Source organism: Diplodia corticola (genome assembly GCF_001883845.1).
Source record: "Diplodia corticola strain CBS 112549 chromosome Unknown scaffold56, whole genome shotgun sequence".
NCBI classification, from domain to species: domain Eukaryota; kingdom Fungi; phylum Ascomycota; class Dothideomycetes; order Botryosphaeriales; family Botryosphaeriaceae; genus Diplodia; species Diplodia corticola.
Genome location: NW_017971535.1, coordinates 99965 through 120486, shown reverse-complemented (window position 1 = coordinate 120486; position 20522 = coordinate 99965). Strand labels below are relative to the sequence as shown.

The window sequence follows — 20522 nt, the reverse complement described above, 5'->3', positions numbered from 1 at the left end:
ATGACCAGGTATCTATATATATTCCCTTTACCCCATGAGCTGCAGCTGATCGTGCGGTGGCCATCTTGTCTGCGCGAAGCTCAGGCATCGCTTGATGCTCTGCAGGTATTTTCTTGTCGTCTCGTCACTCATGATATGCGCCGTCGCCTTGTCGCTTTCGTGCAGCTTCTCTCGTGCCGAACGCTCGTGGATACCAACCATAGTAACCCCAATGGGCCAGGCACTGCGTCATGAGTTAGCAACCCCTCAATACGACCGCACGAGGATGCACTTACGCCTTGCCAATGCTAAGACGGAGATAGCCGTCGTTGGCGTCCACGTAACGCCTGTCCTGCGCTGCTTTGACAATCTCAACCACTGCCTCTAGCACGCTGTCGTCGACCTCGTTCTTCTCGAGCTTTCGGAACAGCGGCCGCAGATTCTCCTTGGCCTGCACCATCGAGTTGTATGCCTGCTTTCCCTGAAAGCTGGTCTTGACGCCCTCCTCGCGCTGGCTCAGCGCGATATCCCACTCCAGTAGCACCATGTTGAAGTATGAGCCAAGCTGTCGCCCAAGGAACTTCTTGCCCTCCTCGTCACTTGGCAGCGTGCCCGCCACCAGCATTTGTCCTCCAGGTACGGGCTCCAGCGCTGTGGGGATCGGGCCGTCGTAGAGCTTTGCCACTGCCGACTGCCCGGTAAGCCTCTTGTAGCGCTTCAACCGCTGCCTGTGCGTCTCTCCAAACAGTCGTGCGGGTTCTCCGAGCGCACGGAGCTTCTCCACCAGCTCGTCATCGGCCATGTCCTGCTCCCCATCGCGCAACGGCGTGTCCTCCTTCTCGCCGTCCTTGTTCTTCGGTGGCAGCTCGGACAGTCCCAGGCGCTTTCGACGCTCGCGCTCTTCGGCCTCCTCTTCCTCCTCGCGTAGCTTCCGCGAGTGCTCGGCCAGCCGACGCTTCTTCTCCTGGCGCTCGGCCTCGCGCTCCTGTTCTTCCTCCTCGAGCTTGCGTTTCCTGTCGAGCTTCTCTAGGCGTTCTTGTTCGGCTTTCTTCTGTTCGGCAAGGTAAGCCTCTTGACGCTGGGCTTCGACCTCGGAGCGCTTCAGGTACTTCTTGGATGAGTCGGCCGACGTCGAGGGGGTTTTGCTCTTTTCAATCTGCGCGGACATGAGCTTGGCGAAGTCCATCTTGAAGGTGTTTGGTCGAGCAGTGTATCGTGCGGAAACGAGGAAGACGGTGCATCGGACGGCGGAGGGGGAGGAGCCAGCGCCAGCGCCAGCATGGAAAGCGGCCGTCCGGCGAAACTCCGGCAGCGGAGGTGCACCGCACCTTTGTCGAAGCTGAGCTTCACCATCGCGCGCGCATTCTCCACGAAACCCCAAGCCATTGCGCCAGGGCACCTCAGCCTTCGCACGCGCCCACACCTGCACGCAGCCTGTCGCGCCGTCCACCAGCATCGCACACGACGCTCCGCGCGAACATCAGACCCTCACCCCACTCCACCCACGCGCAAATCGGCCGCACGACGAATAAACAGACAGCCCAAGCCCAGCCAGCCCGCAACCATGAGCAGCAGCGGTGGCGCCGCCCCCGCCAAGGTCGACCGGCAGACGACGACGCCGTTCCTGCTGAAGCTCTTCTACCGCAGCAACGCCTTCCACCGGCTCGACGAATTCTCACCCCACAGCTCCGCGCCGCCCCCGCCGCACCTGCAGATCTACACCTGGCCGACCTGCTCCCTCCGCGAGCTCACCCACCTCCTCGTCTCCGCGCTACCCTCGCTCCTGCCCGACCCGGCCATCGGCACGCGCCTGGCCTTCCGCCTAATCTTCCCGGACACGCGCAGCGGCGGCGGCAGCGGCCCCGGCGGCCCCGGCGGGCCCGGCGGACCCGGCAGATTCCTGAGCAAAGAGCTCGGCAGCGTCATCGTCGGCGGGGGCGGGCCGGGCGTGGACGAGGACGACGGCGGCGCGGCGGCGGCATCGGCGGCAGCAGCAGCAACAGCAGCGACGACGACGACAACGACGAATGGCCGCGGCGCGCTGGAGAAGCTCGAGGGCGACGCCGACAAGACGCTGGCGGACGCGCGGTTCGTCATCGGCGACTACGTCTCGTGCTGCATCTTGCCGCCCGGCGCGGATGGCTCCGTGGCGGCTGGCCCGCCGCCCGCGAGCCGGTATCCGGCTCCGAGGGAGTTTGGCGGGATGAGCAGGGGTGGGCCGCCGCCGAGGGAGAACGGGTACGGCGACAGGAGTTATGGCGGGGGGTATGGGAGAAGAGGCGGGGGACCGAGGTACGAGGGCGGCGGCGGGAGGCTGGGCAGCGGGGGGGTGCCACCTGGTGAGTGGAGGCGGGGCGAGATACCGAGTGGTGGACCGCCTTCGGGCAGTGGGTATGGAAGGGGGCGTGGTGGACGTGGGTCGAGGCCGTACTGAGCGGCAGTTGCTTTCGAGCGTTTATCGCGATCATCATGCGTGCCTTTTCGAATCTTTCCAAAGCAGTGGACGACATATCGGAGCTTGGAGTTGGCAAGCATCTCGGAAAATTCGACTTTAATTGGGGTCTTATGGCAGCTTGAGATAACCACCAAAATATCACGGCTACGCACTTGATAGGCCTGGGAAGAGGCACTATATAACAGCAGAGCAATTATCTGCATGTGGAGCTGGCTACGAGAGAAGCTGTCTGACGTATTCAGTGTCATTCTACAGCGATGCAGAGGAACCTTGAGCATGAGTCTCATGAACAACAAAACAATAAAAAAGCCATTCGAGAATATTCACTGAGAGCTTCGGCACAAGGATTGTTTCGTGAATACTGGGTCTCCCCAAGCCCGAGGGTTCCTCGGACAGTGGTCGTTGGCCGAGTGTCTGAGCGGGCCTTGGCAGGCGGTCAGAGGCGGTTGGCCGAACCAGGCCGTCGGGAAGTCGCTCACTTACACCGTCTCACAGAACCTACATCATTGACTGCAGGCTTCACAATCTGCAAGACTCAGTCGCAGTCCTCATCACTGCCTTCCGGCTCCGACACTCTTCACACCTAGATATCTTCCGAGCATCCAGCACCTGTCACATAGCATCCATCGCTCTCCCAACAACAAGCTCCCAAAGAGCGGAGCCATCAATACACGCGAACCAACTCCCGAACGACGACCACACCCACATAAACGATGCGACGACCACAGAGCTCCACCGCCGCGGCGTTGCTCCTGACAGCGGCGCTCCCGTCGCTGGTGTCGGGCGTCATGTTCGACTGCAAGGACGTCGTGGTCGACGGTGCGCGGTACGACTTCCACGAGCTGGGCGGGCCGCGGTCGGTGCACTGGGTGGAGAAGCAGCCGCCGGCGGTGCTCAACACGACCTTCACGGTGGACATCTGCAGCCCTCTGAAGCCGGTGAAGGGGGTGGACAAGAAGGACCAGTGCCAGACGGGCACGCGCGTGTGCGGCGTGACGACGAGCTACAACCCGACGGACAACACGTCGGCCATCACCAAGGTCGTGCCCATCGCCGGCAACTACGCGTCGTCGTCGGGCGCCCACCTCGACCCGCGCTGGACCAAGCTGAAGGGCTCCGACTCCAACGCCGACGCCGAGAAGGAGGGCCTCCGCCTCGAGCTCAACGGCGGCAAGTACCCGTTTCACAGCAGGAAGGGCCAGAAGCAGAAGGCGCTGATCGAGTTCATCTGCGATCGCAACCGCACCGGCACCGAGACCGACCTGGACAACCGGGATACGGTCGATGACAACGAGGACGAGGAGAAGAAGGAGAAGACGAGGCGGCAGTTGGCGAAGAAGCTGCGCGCGAGGGAGGACAAGAAGGAGGACGACGACGAGGGCGGAGACGGGGACGACAGCGACGATGACGACGACGACGACGACGACGATGATGACGAGACGCCGGACAAGAGCAAGGCCCTGCAGTTCGTCAGCTACAAGCGCGAGGACGACTTGGACGTGCTGCGGCTGACGTGGTACACCAAGTTCGCGTGCGAGGACGGAGGGGACAGCGGGTCCGGCTCCGGCAAGTCGGAACACTGGGGCTTCTTCACCTGGGTGATCATCATGTAAGTCAGATTCCGTGCTCCCTTCCCTTTTCTTCTTCGCCCCTTCTTCTCCCCGTTTTCAAACGCCGCTGACTCCCCCCACAGTCTCTTCCTCGGCATCGCCGCCTACCTCATCTTCGGCAGCTGGCTCAACTACGAACGCTACGGCGCTCGCGGCTGGGACGCCATCCCTCACGGCGACACCCTCCGCGACTTGCCGTACCACATCAAGGACTTTGGCCGCCGCATCACCAGCTCATTCCAAGGCAGCGGCTCGAGAGGTGGTTACAGCGCCGTGTAAGTATTTCTATATCTTTGTCGCACTGAGATTCAAAACACAACATCGTCTCCTAGACGGAGAAGACGGAGCTGGGGCGCCTTTTCTCCACCCCTCTCTTTTCGTGTATTATGCATCGACGCTGGGGGTCAGGGCAGGAAGGTTCAAAGGGTGGAAAGTAAAGTGAAGAAGGGGTCAGTGGAGGATACGGAAAGAAAGACGGAGAAGCAGCAGAGGAGGAGGGGCGAGGGTATCCGGCAGGAGACTTGGCAAGGCATGGCATGCGATGGTTGGTTACTGCATGCACGCTCCCTGTGTATCTCTCCCTCCCCCGAAGCAGTGTGCGGCACCCATTGCTTTTTTTTTTCGAAAAAAAAAAGCAAATCCCTATAGCGTTTTTCTTCTTACCCTCGAATACACACTACACACTACACACATACACCCCTTTCTGAGGAAGGACTCTTAATAACCTCCCTTTATCCGAGGCTACAGGACACTCTGAGCTTGACGGCGCATTGGAGAGATGAATACGTGCGGTTAGCAGAAGAGAAAGAGGAAGACATTAGATGGATGTTGTTCTGCGGCAAGCACGTGATTGCCTCTTCTTTTGTCATTTTTTTTTCAAAGGCTGCTTCTTTCGTTGGAACTTGGATTTGAGATGTTTTTTTTTTTGGTCGTGGTTACTTTCACTTCACTTTCAACTCGGCACCGAATTTAAGAGGCGTCTTTTCGCCGTAAGCATAGGTTAGGGCTCTTCTCCTTTCTTCTTTGTCGTTACTGCTCCATCATCGTGTAAGTCGTTCAATGGGTTACGACATTAAAGGGAAAAAAGGCATGACTACCGACCGGTATATGTGTGTAACATAGGCAGGCAGGCAGGCGCATCTAAAGAGAAAAGATTCATCTCTACTACATACAATCGAGCGCCGCTGACGGACTGACGCTTGCAGCATGCGTTCGTGCAAAAGGAAGGGAAGGGAAGGGAAGAAAAGCAGTTATGTGATGAGATACTGCTACTACTACTCTCGGGTGATGATGAGTCTTGCGTACACACACACACACGACACACCAAGAAACCCCCGAACGCATAGCCACCTAGGTATACCTGTACACGTTGCCAAGCCTCAGCCATATCGGCCCCGCCCCGCCGCGCGCCCCGCCCGCCGCACCCCGCCGCACGCCGCAACGCCGCCGGTCTGCCAAAAGCAGTAAAAACCACAGCAGCTCCCCCTTACGCTTCACAACTTCCAACGTCTTGCCAAGGGTTTGGCAAGGCTCGACGCGCCTTGTTGTTATTCGATCGGTCGGTCCCGCTAAATTAGCCGGCCGGCCGGCCGGCTGGGCGGCTGGGCGCGCTGTGCGGCGGCCCTCTTGGTTCTTTTTGTATACAGATGTTGATTTCTTTGCTGAAGGCTGTTATGAATAAGACTCTAGAGCTTCTCGTCCTTTAAGCTTTTTAGCCTTTTGGCATTATCGTCGCGAAAGGGAGGAGCGGCGGGGAAGAAAAAAAGAGGGGGGGAAAAAGACTTGGGAGTAAACGGACATGATCAACGCCTCGGCCATCCCGCCGCCGTCTTTTCTATTGCTTGGCAAAAACTCTGTGGTCCATTTTATTCCCTCCTGCTAGCTACGGACGGAGATAGTACTAATGCGTGCATAGTCTATATTGTCTTTCGAACGTATATATATATATACATACATACAGCAAGTAGTAGTGGTAGTTAGTAGTAGTAGTAGTAGTAGTAGCAGTGCTCCTTTTTTCTTCTCCCATTTCGCCATCTTTTCCCCTCTTCTCTTCCCGAACGATCCTACATGCCAAAAAAGAAAACGAGAAGAAGAAACAACGAACAAGGAAAAGAAAAAACTATTCCAAGATACTCCAGCCTCGTATCGTCATACGTACTTAACTTACCGTTACAGCAAGATATAATTCGTGGGGAAAAAAAAAGGAGTCAGTTCAGTCGGTCCAGCATGAAGTAAACATAAGCTCTTCCTCTCGCTCACTCGCTCACTCGCTCACTCGCTCACTCACTGTCTCTCCCCTCTCCCCTCTCCCCAAACGCAAAAAGCCAAGCCACCACCCATTGCAGGGCGCCCTAAGTGTAGGTAGGTATCACGCAGCAGACAAAAAGAGGGAAGGGCAGCACAAAGGGGGAAAACCAAACAAAAAACCCTCCCACCCTTAGGGAGAAAAAAAACAAGGACCCCCCAACTCCCCATCTTCCCCATCTCCCGCTTCATTCTTTCTTCCTTTCTCACGACACCGGCACCGCCACCCCATCATCATCATCCCCACCATCCACAACCCCAGTAGTCCCAGTCCCATTCCCCTTCCTCCCCCTCGCCCTCGCCCTCCCCCTCTCCCTCTCGCGCTCCCTCTCCCTCTCCCTCTCCCTCGCCGCAACCCCAAACTCCTCCCCCAACCCCACGCCCGCCGCCCTCGCCCCCGTCACCGCGCCCAAACACCTGCCAATCGCCTCCAAGTCGCCCAACAGCGTGACGTGGCCGCGATCGGAGCTGACGCACCCCCCGCGCACGACGCCGTACCCCTCTGGCACCTGCGCGGCGCGGGCGAGGACGACGCCGTCGCCGCTGGCGAAGGCGAGGTCGTCGTAGCAGTCGGCGTGGCGGACGTGGTCGAGGGAGGCGACCTTGGCGCCGTAGACGGTGGGGATCGACTTGCCGTAGATGACGGCGGCGGGCGGGTAGGCGTTGCGGCCGCCGTGGCGGAGGGCGGTGCCGAGGTGTGGCTGGAAGGCGAGTTCTTGCTTGAAGCGTTTTGTCTCGGCGAGGGTGCGGGTGAGGTAGGCGATGGCGGCGTCGCGGGGGATGGTGACGGCCGTGGCGGGGTTGCTGTTGTTGTTGGTGCTGGTGCTGTTGTTGGTGCTGTTGCTGCTCGTTGTGTTGGCCGTCGACGAGTATTCGTCGCCGTTGCTGTGGTTGCCGCCCATCTGCGGCGCCATGCCGCTGCCGGCCGCGCCGCCTTCGGCCTTGGCTTCGGCGTTGGCGGTTCTGGCGGCGGAGGTCGCTTTGGCCTTTTCGTCCTTGGCCTTTTCGAAGAGGTTGTTGCTCTTGGGTATGGAGCCCTTGCGGCCGAGAGATGGCAGGCTGGGGAGGGCGCTTGCCATGGAGCTGATGACGCCGGTGATGCCGCCGGAAGGAGTGCTGTCTTTTAGCGGCGGGAGAGGCGTTGCGACGACTGGCGAGAGGGCGTGGTCGATCCATGTCTTGGGATCAAAGAAGTCGATGTCGAATTCTTCTTTGGTGTCCTTGTTGAAGAAGCATTTGCCGTCGAGTGGCAATAGTGCGAAGCTCGTCCTGATGGTGAAATTGACCTGCGCAGTCAGGACTCGTGAGCTGAGGAGCACGTCATCTCCATTTCGGAGCGGACCGAGGATGTTGACGCATGTGTTTGGTGTGCCAGCATAGATGACGCCGGAAAACAGCTCTGGTCTCTGGTTGATGGCGTGGCGAGTGATGAGACCGCCGAGACTGTGCGCGATGACGATGGCGCCGCTCTTTTCTTTAGGCGTGCCTGGCTGATTGCAAGGCAGCTTCTCCAAGTACTGGATGAGTTTGCGGCTGAGCAGGTGCGGGCTCAACCTCCAGTCATACGAGTACTCATGAACGCGAAGTTCACCATTCACTGCATTCTCCGAAGCCCTCAGGCGCTTGAACAGCCTTCGTGCAACATCAACCGGCCCGACATGCGTCAACATGCCCCCAGGAATCACGCGCTCCTCCATCGTTTCCTCATCCTCTGGATTGAGACCAACCTCAAGATCGACTTTGCGAAGGTTCAGCCCGACTTTGATCGGCACCCAAAGCTGGCGGTGTGGGGGCTCCGCAGAGCGTAGGATCGAGCCTCGATAGCCTCCCAAGATAACAACGTCGCCCTTGAGCTCCTGGACAGCCTTGGTGAAAAACGGGTGGTGAGCAGCAGCGGTCTGTGTCATACCGAGAGTGGCGCTGCCAACTCTCGGGCTCTTCTTTGCACTTTCCGCGGTAGCTTTGGTCAGATTCAATGGGCTTGGGGTTGTCTTCCGCGTGTTATTTGTAGAAGAACCCTTCAGCGAGCCAGCTCGGCCCCGAGTAAGGTCGGTGAGAGAGGACGACAGAGACGAGGGTATATTGATGCTTGGCATTGAGGGCATGCCGGGAAGTTTGAAGTTGGCATCCTGCCACGAATCCTTGATCGCCTTCAACCGGCTGTTCACCTGCTCAGACACATGCTCAAATCGGCTGTCATCACCAAGAGAGGAAGCTCTAGACAGTGTACGGTGGAGGACAAGAGACTCGTCTGACGCCGTTCTCCTCAGACTCCTAGGTGTCAGCTGCCTGTTCATCGGTGGTCGCGCGGGCGTAGGCTTCTCGACAATCACTTGAGGAGGGGGCTCTTGAGGGGCAGGGGGCTGGTCGGGCGGGCTTTGTGCGCCGTCGTTCTGAATGGTCGAGCGACGGGTTTGAGCAGACACGCTGGAGCCACTTGCACTCTTGGTCGAGGTAGAGTCAATGTCCGGGCGAGGACTTGCGGGGGCCATCAATGTATTCGACCTCGCCTTCCTCGAACCCGGCGCAGTATCACTAGAGGGCCAACCGGGAAAGGTGAAGCCGTTGAGGAGATTGGGGCTCTTGGGCATGCTGAAGGTGTAGCGCTTCTTGGAGCCATCGGTCTGGGAGCCAGACGAGGCTCGCCGCCTGTGGCCGGCGAAGCTCTCCCGCAGCGATTGGCGCAGCTCGTCGGACCTCTGGAAGACCTTGGGGCCGGAGCGCCACGGCGACGGCAGCCTCTGGGGCGAGGCCTCGAGGCGCGGCGTGGCGGGCTCGGGCGGGCTTTCTCTGGGCGACTGCAGCAGCTGCGAGCTCTGGGCAGTCGGGCTGGAGGTGCCGGTGCTGTCGCCGGGCTTGGGGTCATTGACGCCCTCCAAACCATACTGGCTTGTGTCCCCAAAGGGCGCCTCCATCAGGTCGTCCATGGCGGCAGCCTTCTCGGCGGCGGGGGTGGTGGGCGAGGTGAAGTGGGTCTGGGCATGGCCGATGCTGACGCCGACGAGCGACTGGGCGTCGTGCGAGGGGAAGTCATGGGTCTCGTCGTCGGAGGGCGTGGAGAGGTCGGAGTGGTTGATGTCGCGGAAGCGGGCGTCGTGGAGGGCATTGGGGACGGTGGCATGGCGGGCGTGGCGGCGGGCGGGGGCGGAAGGCGGCGGCAGGGCAGACATGTTGTATTTCTGTTGCAGGGAGCACAACATGGGCGGGATGGAGCGGGTTACTTGTGGATAGGCAGTCGGGGCAGTGCATGGTTCCGCGCGGTGCCGCGGTTGCGGCAGGAGCGCGCTTACGGGCGTTGGTCGACGAACGGTGCTCGGGCTGGTGGGCCAGGCCGTGCCCTGCAGACATGGGGACGACCATAGGCGACACGTAGGGCACGTAGGGCAGGAATGGTGGACGCATTTGGGCGGTGCGAGCTGAGGGCCATGTCGTCATGTCGTCAAAGAGCGCGAGTTAGTGAGGATGCTAGCTGCGCCCTGCAGGGAACACCTAGCGCGGGCTTTCTGCGGGCTGCCCCTTCAAATTCCACTCCCGCCCACCGCCGCGTCCGCTGTGCCGCCCGCCGCTCGGGCCCCGGAACTCAGGCCCTCCGAGCCTTTCCCCGCCGTCGAGCCTGCTCTCCGCCGCCGCCGCCCTCTTGCCTGCCAACCCGGAGACGCAAACAGCGAGCCCGTACGCCCACTCGTCCGACCAGAAGTGAGACGTGTCGCATTCCGCACCACCCTCACCCGCCGCTGCCTCCTCGGCCTCCCGCCAGAACCGCTGCCTCCCCCGTCATGCCTGTCGCCGTGCCAACCCTCGCTTGCGCGCCCCGTTCAGGAGGCCCCGGCACAAGGCCGCTGTCGGTCCTGGCGCCTGTTGGTAGTTGCGCCTGTTGCTGAGAGCCTGTGTCCACTCCAGTGCCCGGAGGCCAGTCGCCAGCCACTCGTCGCCCTTCATCTAGGCGCCTGTTGGGATCCGCAGCTCTTTCAGGTGCTCCAAGCCCTTGACAATCGCAAGCTTTGTCAATGAACTCTATCATCATCAACTGTCGAGGTTGCCAAGGACCGCTGCATATCCAAGGCCTTGAGCACGCTCCATAGTGTCGATGCTGGCTTGCACATCCAGGTGAGATTTCTCAGCTTCCAAGGAACGGTGGTACCCTCAGTGTAGAGCCAAGGTTCTGCCACCCGACGGAAATCGCTGCAAGTCCTGCAAAGTCTGCTGTTGTTGTTGATTCGTTGTTGGCGCCGTGTGACGAGTGTCTTTGGATTGTCGTACTTTAGAATGCCATCAGTGGTTCAAAGTAGTAGCAGTTGTATAAAGCAAAAGCAAGGGTTTAATGGTGAACGCTGCCCGTTGCGATTTCTCAGGGCTTCTCAAACCATGGGTCACTGCGTACCAGCGTCCAGAAACAGTATCTCACCTGCATGGCCCGAGAGAGTCTGCCATTGCTCGACATGTTTCTCACAGCGGGGCCGCCATAATGGTAAACCCCCTCAGCTGTGCCCCAGCACGGTGGAGACCGTCGGTTCGCGTCGGAATGGAGAACACCGAAGGGCCCACATACTCAAGGAACCCCTCTTCCGCATCACAGCCAGTTTCGGCATCTAGAGAGGCATGTGCTCTCATTCATTACCTTTCTCGGTTAGTATGGCTTGACCGGGCAGGTAGGTGCCCTTTATCACGCCTTCCCCCCTGTCGATCTCAAACGGGGGATGCACAACCTCCACGCTCCTGGTGCCGGTGAGGACAACGTCGAGGTTGATCTGTGTGTCAATGATCCTCAGACGCTTCACAGGGATTAGAAGGTACTCTACGAGAAGTACAGCGAAAGTTGCAGGAGAACCGAGCCCTGCATCAAATTCCCCGTTTACTGGAGGTTTGTATGGCCTGAAGCTCTAGGTTCGAGCATGCGGGCCGCCGTTGGTGATGATGATGGGGTTTCTTTTGCCCTTCAACAACAATCTGGCGCGCCTTATTGCAGTCTTGTTTGTTCAGAGGGCGCCAATTTCCAAAGTCTCCAAGCATGGTTGCTCGATGGATGTTGTGCAGCTTCGTGGGGTAGTACCAGCCAGTACAAATTTGAAAGATGTCAAACGAGTCTGTTCGGCCTTCCCACCGCGGGGCTTTGATTGTATTCTTAAATTTACTGATTGACGAAACGCCTCAGTGAAAGGGGAGCTGCCGGCAAATTCTCCTGCAGTAATATCTGTCAGTCATCGCTGCTTGATGACATGAAGAATGTCGAGTTGTACCTACCATGATGTTGCGAAAGTTGAAGAGGGATGTAATCTTTCAGACCCTGAACAACAAGTTGGTAGCCTTACCTGTCTCATGCAGCATAGCCTTCGGATCCGCCTTTTTATTAACAGATTCGTATGTGCCAAACAGCGAAGTTGGTTCCCCAAGCACCGTTCTTTCTCAGTTCCTATGAGGTCAGTTGTGCACATCAGATGATTTTCATGCTCTCCAGGAAGAAAGCAGCCAGAGATCCTCCTTGATCTCCGGTTGACTTAAGGCCTTCGGCGATGTCTCCAAGGCCTTGGACCTCTTGAATTCCCGAGGGCAGCACAAGCGACGTGACTGGGATGGTGACGGAGGCGCGTTCCTGAATCGCTTGCCATCGCATCGACTGGCGAAATTCAGCATGGACCCATTTACAGCGACTAGTACAAGTGACGCACCTTGAGTTCGTCGACAAAAGTGCGTACGGCAGTGGCTTCTCCCTCGACGAATACGCTGCCCGGATAGCCCGGCTTCGAGAAGCCACCCAAACCAAGTTCCTTCGAAAGCTGCACAATCGCCCGGCGCTTGCTAGTAGCTAGCAGATGATGCATCCATAGAACCACGCGAAGAGCTTGAGTTTCCGAAATACTTCGGGTCGAGTGATGCTCAGCGCGCTCCTCGTCCCTTTCGCGGGCGGAGGCGTTAAAGTCGTCCAGAGCCTGCCGAAAGTCGCCAATGATAAGGTCGACGCACTCTATATCGGGCTCCTGCTGGTCTACAATGTCTCGCAAGTAAGCGCGCAACTGCCTTCTGCTGTCGTTCGGAACGTCGGATCCAAAAGAGAGAAACACTTGTGGGCCAGAAGACACCGGGTACGTTTTGGGCGAAAGGACGAAGGACAACGAGTAAGCAGGGCCGAGGCGGACTTCGAGTTCGAGGTCGTCATCCAGGCCTTTTGGGTGTTTGATGATTTGTAGCTCCTCAGGATACATGCTCTCCAATAGCGTGACTTCGTTCAACTGCCGCTCCCGATTTTCAGCAGTGGTTGCATGATCGACACCATCACCCCGCTTGTCCATTTCGAAGCAGACGCACTAAATGCGGTTCTGTTGGGGTTGGTGAAATTTGATGGTATCGCTTCCGAAGAGATATGTGGGAGTGACGTAACAGAGACGCGCCTCAGGCTTACGCGACTTGTGAGTGTGGACAGTGCGCGGCAAGGACTTATCTTCACCGGGCGACGCTTCCAGAAACTCGTTGCCAAGCACATTCCAAATCGCGTCAGCCTGGCCTCCACGCTCTCGCGTTGCCACCTGACCGCGTCTTCATCAACACCCTCGACGCGCGACGGCCTTTCCAATGCATCCGCAACCATGCTCAACAAACCCTTCAAGCCCCCGGCCTTGATCCGCAAACCCTCAGAGTCCCATCCGATACCGGGTCCCCCAGTTGAACCACCGTCTGCCCCGCCCTCCAAGAAACGCCGCATCTCCTACGACAATGACGATCCGCCGAGGCCGTCGCCTGCCCCGGTCCCAGCGCGCAAACCCCTCCTACAAGTCGTAAATCCTGCTCGAGTCGACACACCATACGATGACACTACGTCAGGCTACTACACGGTATTGTGGCGCAAGCCTACGGCAAAGAAGCACAAGACATGGGACGGCGACGCCATACTCTGCCTATCCAACGGCTATGCCCAGCTTCAGGATACATCCGGCCGCCCCATGGGAAAAACAATGTGGTCAAAGCCACTGGAGCCTGGCTCAACCCTCTCGGTTGGTGGCAAGGAGCTGGAGGTCGACGCTGTCATCTCCAAACAGGACTTCCTCGCAGGACGCCATGTCTTGAGCGCCAACGGTCCTGTCGCGCCTAAGCCTGCAGTGACCCAGTCGAGCAATAACAAACCCCTGCTCACAGTAAATCCCACACAAGTCCAGAAGATTGCAGTCAAAAGCTCGGGGAAACCAGACGTCGGACTTTCCGTTCCAGCTTCAACGCAGAGTCGCCCTCCGACTTCCAAATTCAGGAATCCGCTTTTGACGAGTACTACTTTACCGAAACAATCCAACACAACGATGCCCCAGGCGCGTCATGATCCCGACGCGCCCGGTGCTCTTGTCATGAAACGCCCACTGCCGATGCATATTCCCCGGGGCAAGCAAGCAGTTGACGTCGTGGTTGATCCAGTCCTCTCCAAGCACCTCCGCGACCACCAGCGCCAAGGTGTCCAATTCCTCTACGAATGCGTTATGGGATTTGGTGCCTATAATGGCCGAGGTGCCATCCTAGCTGACGAGATGGGCCTCGGTAAGACACTACAGACTATCACTCTGGTCTGGACCCTGCTCAAGCAAAACTTCGTTTACGATGACCCACCCGCGGTGAAGAAAGCCATCATTGTTTGCCCGGCCGGCGTTGTCAGCAATTGGCGTAAAGAGTTCCGCAAGTGGCTTGGGATTGAGCGACTTGGTGTCTTCGTTGCTGACGAACCAGGGAAACGGCTGACGGATTTCACTCGGGGTAAATGCTACAATGTCATGGTCATCGGATATGAGAAGCTGCTCAAGTCTCATGAAGATATCAAGAAGCATTGTAACGTCGACCTGATTGTCTTGGACGAAGGTCACAAGCTCAAGACAGCCAAAGGCAAGACGGCGCAGGCAATCCGTAATCTCGGTACAGATCGTATTGTGCTGCTGTCGGGCACTCCGTTCTCCAACAACCTGCTCGAATTTCATACCGTTGCTGATCTGGTCAATCCCGGCATCTTCGGAAAGCTGAATGCGTTCAAACGCGAATTCGATGGCCCAATTGTACGCGGCCAGCAACCAGACGCTACTGCCAAGGAGAGAGAGAAAGGAACTGCGCGATATGAGGAACTTGACAAGCTGTCCAAGCAGTTCATGCTCAGAAGGACTGCTGATATCCTCTCGAAATACTTGCCGCCAAAGACCGAGCACGTCCTTCTCTGTCGCCCGACTGCGGCTCAGGCACAAGTCTACCGCAGTGTACTTGCATCCCCGGCCTTTGGCGCTGCTCTTGGCAGCAATGAGAATGCACTTCAACTCATCAACATTCTTAAGCAAGTCTGCAACAGCCCAAAGCTATTATCCGCCACGAAAAAGGATGAAAGTCCAAACCCAGTCATGGCGGCCATACTGGAAGCGATTCCTTCCAAGCTGCTCAACAGCAGAGCCAGCGCGAAACTACACGTTCTCGACGGTCTCCTTCACCGAATCCGAACGACAACTGACGAGAAAGTCGTCCTCGTTTCGCACTACACATCGACACTGAACATCCTCGAGGAACTGCTAAATTCCCTCTCGTACACTTGCCTGCGCATCGACGGGTCCACGCCAGCAAGCAAACGGCAGGAAATGATCAACAAATTCAACAACTCCAACGCAGACCGATGCTTCGTCTTCCTCCTCTCCGCCAAAGCCGGCGGCGTCGGCATCAACCTCATCGGCGCGTCCCGGCTCGTGCTCTACGACATCGACTGGAACCCGGCCCACGACCTGCAAGCCATGGCGCGGATCCACCGCGACGGCCAGAAACGGCCGTGCAGGATCTACCGGCTGCTGACCATGGGCGCCCTGGACGAGAAGATATTCCAGCGGCAGGTGACCAAGCAGGGGCTCGCCGACAGCGTCATCGACAGCAAGTCGTCTTCGGCCAGCTTCACCAAGGAGGAGCTGCGCGACCTCTTCACGCTGAACGACGACGCCGAGTGCCAGACCCACAGGCTCATCTGCTGCCCTTGCGGCGGCCGCGGCAACGGGGGTGGCCTGGTTCCTGCTGCTGCTGCTGCTGCTGCTGCTGCTGCCGCAGACGAGAACGGTGGTGCGGCGAAGGATTCGGCAAGCGAAACCACGGCTGACGACGACGACGACGACGACGACGCCGGCAACGACGACGACGCCGGCGACGGCGACAGCGAGGACGACCTCCCGGACCTCCCGACGTTGCTTCGGGCGAGCCAAGTCGACATGGAGGGGCAGGAGAAGCGGCTGAGCGAGGCGCGCCGGGCTCCCAAGGGGGAGAAGGCGAAGATGGTTTCGCTCATGCAGTACGCACACGTCGACACGTCTCTCATCTCCGGCTGCTCGGACGGGCTAGCTGCCGCCGCCGCCCCTTCCGAACTGGTCGTTGCAGGTCCTTCGGGGGACGGTCACGCTGGCGGCGAGCAGGACGTTGTCGATTTCGAAGCCCTGATCGACGACGAGCCCCTCATGGACGTGATCAAGGAGGAAGGCTCGAGGGTCAGATTCGTCTTCTCGAAGACTTCGTCGTGATGTGGCCGTTGTTGTTTATTTTTGCGGGTCGGTATGTTTGTGGATTGTGTCCGTGTCCATCACGTCTCATTTTTAGCTTGCACGATCCTCGTCCATTCATCTATTTGTTCGAGAGCGGGGGCCTGTGCATGGTGAGTAGGCCTACGTAAAGCAAAATACATACGAGAGGCGAATGCGGACCACGCTTTTTTTTTCTCTTTCCCACACTTTAACAAACCTAACGAATACGGAAAGTTGCACGGTTAGATAGGCAATATACCCAAGCATTTTTTTTTTCGCGCCATTCGTCATCATCCCTTCTTCATCGTCGGTCGAATGCCTTTCTCTGTTTTCTTACTACTATATCATTATTTTCGCCATGACTGACCGACTGTGGCGGCGATTTCCCGGAGATTTGGTTTGCGCCACTCGTTCGATATCCACCTTCCTTCCACATCATCGCCCCCCCTCTCTCTTCTCTTCTTATCGTCCTGATTTAATTTAGCAAAATGATGAACGCAGGGCTGTCTTCTTCCGCTCTTGCCGACCCGGCCCCACTCATACCCACCTCTCTCTCGGCAAAAGCTTGTTCGAGACAAGAGATTGTGCTTAGGTACGTACGCACGCACGCACGAGCGAACGAGAGCTGCGCGTTGGCCGCTTGGTGTCTCTGCTGTCACGGCACGTCGCGTCGCGTCGCGTCGAGCCAATTGGTTTGTGCACTTTTTTTCTTTTTTCTTTTGACAAACGGAGGAAGGGAGGGAGGGATGAACGAACGAACGAACGAATGAACGAATGAACGAATGAACGAATGAACGAATGAACGAATGAACGAATGAACGAATGAACGAATGGATGGATGGATGGATGGATGGGTTCAGGTAACTCATTTGCGTCGTTGGATGAAACGATATTACTTACGGACGGGACGGGACGACACGGGGGCTGATGGCTGGTAATAGTCAGCTGGGTAGCTAGCCTAGCCCGACTTTTGCTACGATTGTTTCGTTTCGCTGGGAAAAAGGTAAAAATAAAAAGGAGATTCAGACGGTCATAGTAGGGATATGGGGAGAAAGATGTGGTGCAGACAGAACAAATGGGTTTTGTTTGATATTGGTCTGGTTCGGTTTTGGTATGTATATGGACAGCGAGCAAGAGGCGAAATATCCACAGTCAAGAAGAAGAAGAAAAGTACGACACCCCGACGGTTGACTGAGCACAGCTAGCCGTCTCTCACTTTCTCCCTCTCACACACTCTCTCTCCCTCCCTATGCAGCGAATAAAAAACAAAAGATCGATACACTTAAATGTACGAAGAATCAACCCAGTCCGAGTAATCGCTACCCAACACATCCGACATGGAGACGGCGGAGCTCAACTGCTCCGAGAAGCTCGCCCTGCTGCTCGTCGACGCGCCATCGCCCGTGTTGCCGTACTCGGCAAAGGTGACGGCGTCGGTGCGGGTGTCGGACGAGCTCCACTGGGCCCAGCCGGCGGCGTTGATGATGTCGGCGAGGGCGGTGTCCTGGAAGACGACGCGGGCGTAGTTGCGCCAGGGGCGGCCGAGGTAGATGGCGCCGGAGGCGACGCTGGCGCCGTCGGCGGCGGCGACGTTGGAGTTGCTGATGACGTAGTAGGAAGGGTTGGAGTCGCTGTCGCGGCCGTTGGCGGTGAGGTAGCCGACGCTGGCCGAGGCGACGCGGATGTCGCAGTTTTCGAACCAGGCGACGGCCTGCTGGCCGAAGATGAAGTCGGTGGCGCCCTCGATGTACGAGTTGGCGTAGATCTGGGTGCCCTGCTGGGCGAGCAGCGTGTCTTGGAAGCCGGTGAGCTTGAGGCCGTAGTAGCCGTGGTTGCCCGAGGCGTAGGCCGAGAGCGCGACGGCCTGCGAGCCCGAGCCGCGCGTGTTCTCGACGTTGAGGTTGTACACCTTGACGTTGCCCGTGTGCACGGCGAGCGTGGCGGTGCCGTCGTTGTCGAGCCCGTCGTCCTGGGACTTGCCGGCCGAGATGGTGACGGTGTTGCTGCCGTACGACGTCTCGTCGTCGGACTGGCCGTAGACGCTGAGGGCGCCGGAGAGGGCGGGGATCACGACCTGCTCCGAGTAGGTGCCCGAGTAGATGAAGATGACCTGCTCGGACGAGGACGAGGTCGAGAGGGCGTCGACGGCGTCCTGGATGGTCGAGTAGTCGCCCGAGGAGCCGACGGTGAGGGCGCCAGAGGGAGGCGAGCTCAGGGCGAGGGCCGGGGCCGCGATGGCGAGGATGGTGGTGAGGCTAGGCATGGTGTTTTGGTAACGATTGATGCTGTGGGACGAATGGTAAAAAGAGTGGATCACGGTGAGAATGGAAACGAGGGGAGAGAGAGTTCAAAAAGGCGCCTGGCCGGGAAAATGCTCGCTGGGAGGGGTGATGGATCGGGGATCATCGGCAGGGCGGGTGGAAGTTTATATACGGGAGAAACATGGTGCAGCGGTAGACGGCGGGCCGGGGGGTGTGAGGATCGGAGGGATTGGTGGAGCCATGTGCCCATGCGCGAACGATTTGCCGGATCGTGGAGGGTGTTGTTGTGTGTAAGTGCCTACAGTGAGTGTTTCATTAATACGCGGGAGAGTAGCTGGTTCGGGAAAGCACCGAACGCGCCATGGCCGCCCGTCTGAAACGCTCAGGTCGCATGCACCCCGCAAATAGAAGGCCGAGCCAAGCTTTCGTCTAGGGCTAGTTTCATATATGGGGCGATCTTGGGCGGCTTTGTTTGGTGGACTTTTGCCGGTTCCTTTGTGCCCGCGTCGCCCATGCGGTCCGCCGGCCGGCCATGCAGTCGACGGCTTCTCGGGGCGCATTGGCGCATCTTCTTGTCCAACATGGCTGCCCGCCAACGGCGAATTCGCCTTCCGCGCCAGGCTCCGGGCTTGGACGTGTCCGGGGACCACGCGGCCTGGGACTTCTGATGACGCGAGTGGAGTGTGTTTCATCCCTCCTTTTCTGTCACGACCCTGGTCCGATCACGGCCCCAAGAAACAAAACCGGCCGGCCCGCCGCAAGGGGGAAACAAGAAAAGAACATGACAAAGGCCTGACGCGCGGCAAAGCTCTACCAGGAGGCCGGCTGCACGCAGTATCTCCACCAGTGCTCCTCCGAGTCTGCCATCCTAAACACTGACATGCCGCCTTCGACGCCGTCGGCCCCGACCGCCCAGAGCCCGCTCTCGACCAGATCCAGCCAATGGTCCAGGATGACGTGCAGGGGTGTGTGGTGCCCATAGGTGAAAGCGTTATTGCCAAGCTGGAACAGCGAGACATAGGCTTCACACCCATGAGCGGCCCGGGTTTCGTCGTACATGCGCCAAGCATAGTCCATGATCTCGCGCCCGTCGCCCCAACGCGCCCAGCCGTATTGCCTGACGCAAAACGGCGTTACGAGCTGCACGCCGTCCTGGTACGAGTCGCGGTGCGATGCCCCGTCCATGTACAGTCCGCCGAGCACGCCGGTCAGCGTGGCCTTGTACCACCCGTAGAAGTCTCCACCGTCGACGTCGTCCTGCACCCGCTCATCTGATGGAAACAGGAGCACCGGCAGCGCGGCCGCATCTCGTCCGTCAGCCACGTAAGATTCCGGGACGGGCGGCTCTGCCAATATGGACTCGATGGTCTCGTCCGTGGGGCACTTGAGGCCCGGGGCTATGTAGTCGAAAGGACAGCCGGCGGCTCGAGTCAGGAAGAGGTGGAGGAAGCTGTTCCGGGGGGCGGCGGGGCCATGCTCGCGCAGCAGTGATGTCTCGGAGATCATGCGCTGCTGGTGCCTGAGCTGACGTTGCGCGGTCTGGGCCTCGGCGGGCATACGCTCCCAGATGGCTTGCATCAGGAGGTCGAGCTTGGCGATGGTCCTCTCGATCCCACCATTGGTTTCCCACGCCATCTTGGCCCACGGCGGGTGGACGAGGTCCAGGTCCTGCCGCTCTTCGATTGCTTTGAGCTGCGCAGGAGGCAACGCGACATACTTGCCCGCCTCGATCATGCCAAGATACGTCCGCAATGCCAGTTCCAGTGGGAACCAGTTCACGTCGGCGCCGACGCCGTCCTGCCACGGGAAGAAGTGTACCAGATTGTCGCGCTTGTCAAAAGCCAGGCCAAACATGTCTCCGCCCACATCCCAGGGCGCCTCGTAGAGGAGCAGCATATACTCACCCTCGTCGAAATGGTCGAGATACGAAAACATGGTGTGCGGGTGCGCGAGGCCGGCCAGCTCGTGGGTGAAGGCCAATCCTTCCTCGGGCATCTGGGCATGCTGCAAGAAGTCGATCAAGTCCGGAGTGAGGCGTTCCTGGATCTGCTCGGCCTCGTGCTGGTGCCTGGCCCACCATGTCGTCGTGTCCCTCGTCGCTGCGTCTCTTCCGCTGCCATTGTTGTATCCCAGCCAGCCCAGCTCGACGATGCGGTTGTGGAGCAAAGCGCAACGGGTCCAGTCGAGGGCAGGCCGTGGTGCATTCGGTACAACGAGGTCTTCGTACGGCACCCATGGTTCATGTTCGAAGAGGCGCGTGACCAGACCGACGTAGGTGTCCAGGCCGCGGTCGAAGGCAAAAGCGGCAAGTTTCACGCCAGCGAGGAGCGCGAAGCCAAGAGCAGCGTGCCGGACGGCCGCCCAATCGATGGCGGGAGCGGCCGGGCGCATGTCAAAAGGTTCATGT

General features: G+C 58.7%; 8 protein-coding genes across 8 annotated transcripts; 3 read left to right on the top strand and 5 right to left on the bottom strand.

The window, feature by feature from the left end:
* Positions 1 to 27: 27 nt before the first annotated feature.
* Positions 28 to 1165, bottom strand: BKCO1_5600040 (mrna splicing factor; the record flags this gene model as incomplete). The annotated part of the gene is made up of 2 exons (XM_020277401.1): positions 28 to 223; positions 276 to 1165. 2 exons carry the CDS (start codon positions 1163 to 1165, stop codon positions 28 to 30), a joined length of 1086 nt encoding a protein of 361 aa, XP_020126994.1.
* A 378-nt stretch (positions 1166 to 1543) lies between these two features.
* BKCO1_5600039 (sin3 associated polypeptide p18) lies at positions 1544 to 2413 on the top strand (the record flags this gene model as incomplete). Its single annotated transcript, XM_020277399.1, has 1 exon — positions 1544 to 2413. The coding sequence occupies one exon, from the start codon at positions 1544 to 1546 to the stop codon at positions 2411 to 2413; it is 870 nt and encodes a 289-aa protein (XP_020127034.1).
* Positions 2414 to 3147: 734 nt separating this feature from the next.
* On the top strand, positions 3148 to 4323 carry BKCO1_5600038 (autophagy protein atg27; the record flags this gene model as incomplete). The annotated part of the gene is made up of 2 exons (XM_020277398.1): positions 3148 to 4043; positions 4128 to 4323. The coding sequence occupies 2 exons, from the start codon at positions 3148 to 3150 to the stop codon at positions 4321 to 4323; spliced, it is 1092 nt and encodes a 363-aa protein (XP_020127015.1).
* Positions 4324 to 6554: 2231 nt separating this feature from the next.
* Positions 6555 to 9518, bottom strand: BKCO1_5600037 (uncharacterized protein; the record flags this gene model as incomplete). Its single annotated transcript, XM_020277397.1, has 1 exon — positions 6555 to 9518. The coding sequence occupies one exon, from the start codon at positions 9516 to 9518 to the stop codon at positions 6555 to 6557; it is 2964 nt and encodes a 987-aa protein (XP_020127028.1).
* A 2261-nt stretch (positions 9519 to 11779) lies between these two features.
* On the bottom strand, positions 11780 to 12635 carry BKCO1_5600036 (uncharacterized protein; the record flags this gene model as incomplete). Its single annotated transcript, XM_020277396.1, has 2 exons — positions 11780 to 11962; positions 12015 to 12635. The coding sequence occupies 2 exons, from the start codon at positions 12633 to 12635 to the stop codon at positions 11780 to 11782; spliced, it is 804 nt and encodes a 267-aa protein (XP_020127029.1).
* A 294-nt stretch (positions 12636 to 12929) lies between these two features.
* BKCO1_5600035 (dsdna-dependent atpase) lies at positions 12930 to 15854 on the top strand (the record flags this gene model as incomplete). The annotated part of the gene is made up of 1 exon (XM_020277395.1): positions 12930 to 15854. The coding sequence occupies one exon, from the start codon at positions 12930 to 12932 to the stop codon at positions 15852 to 15854; it is 2925 nt and encodes a 974-aa protein (XP_020127026.1).
* A 1282-nt stretch (positions 15855 to 17136) lies between these two features.
* On the bottom strand, positions 17137 to 18117 carry BKCO1_5600034 (carbohydrate esterase family 8 protein; the record flags this gene model as incomplete). Its single annotated transcript, XM_020277394.1, has 1 exon — positions 17137 to 18117. One exon carries the CDS (start codon positions 18115 to 18117, stop codon positions 17137 to 17139), a length of 981 nt encoding a protein of 326 aa, XP_020127027.1.
* Positions 18118 to 18925: 808 nt separating this feature from the next.
* On the bottom strand, positions 18926 to 20506 carry BKCO1_5600033 (s-adenosylmethionine synthase; the record flags this gene model as incomplete). The annotated part of the gene is made up of 1 exon (XM_020277393.1): positions 18926 to 20506. The coding sequence occupies one exon, from the start codon at positions 20504 to 20506 to the stop codon at positions 18926 to 18928; it is 1581 nt and encodes a 526-aa protein (XP_020127032.1).
* Positions 20507 to 20522: the final 16 nt, after the last annotated feature.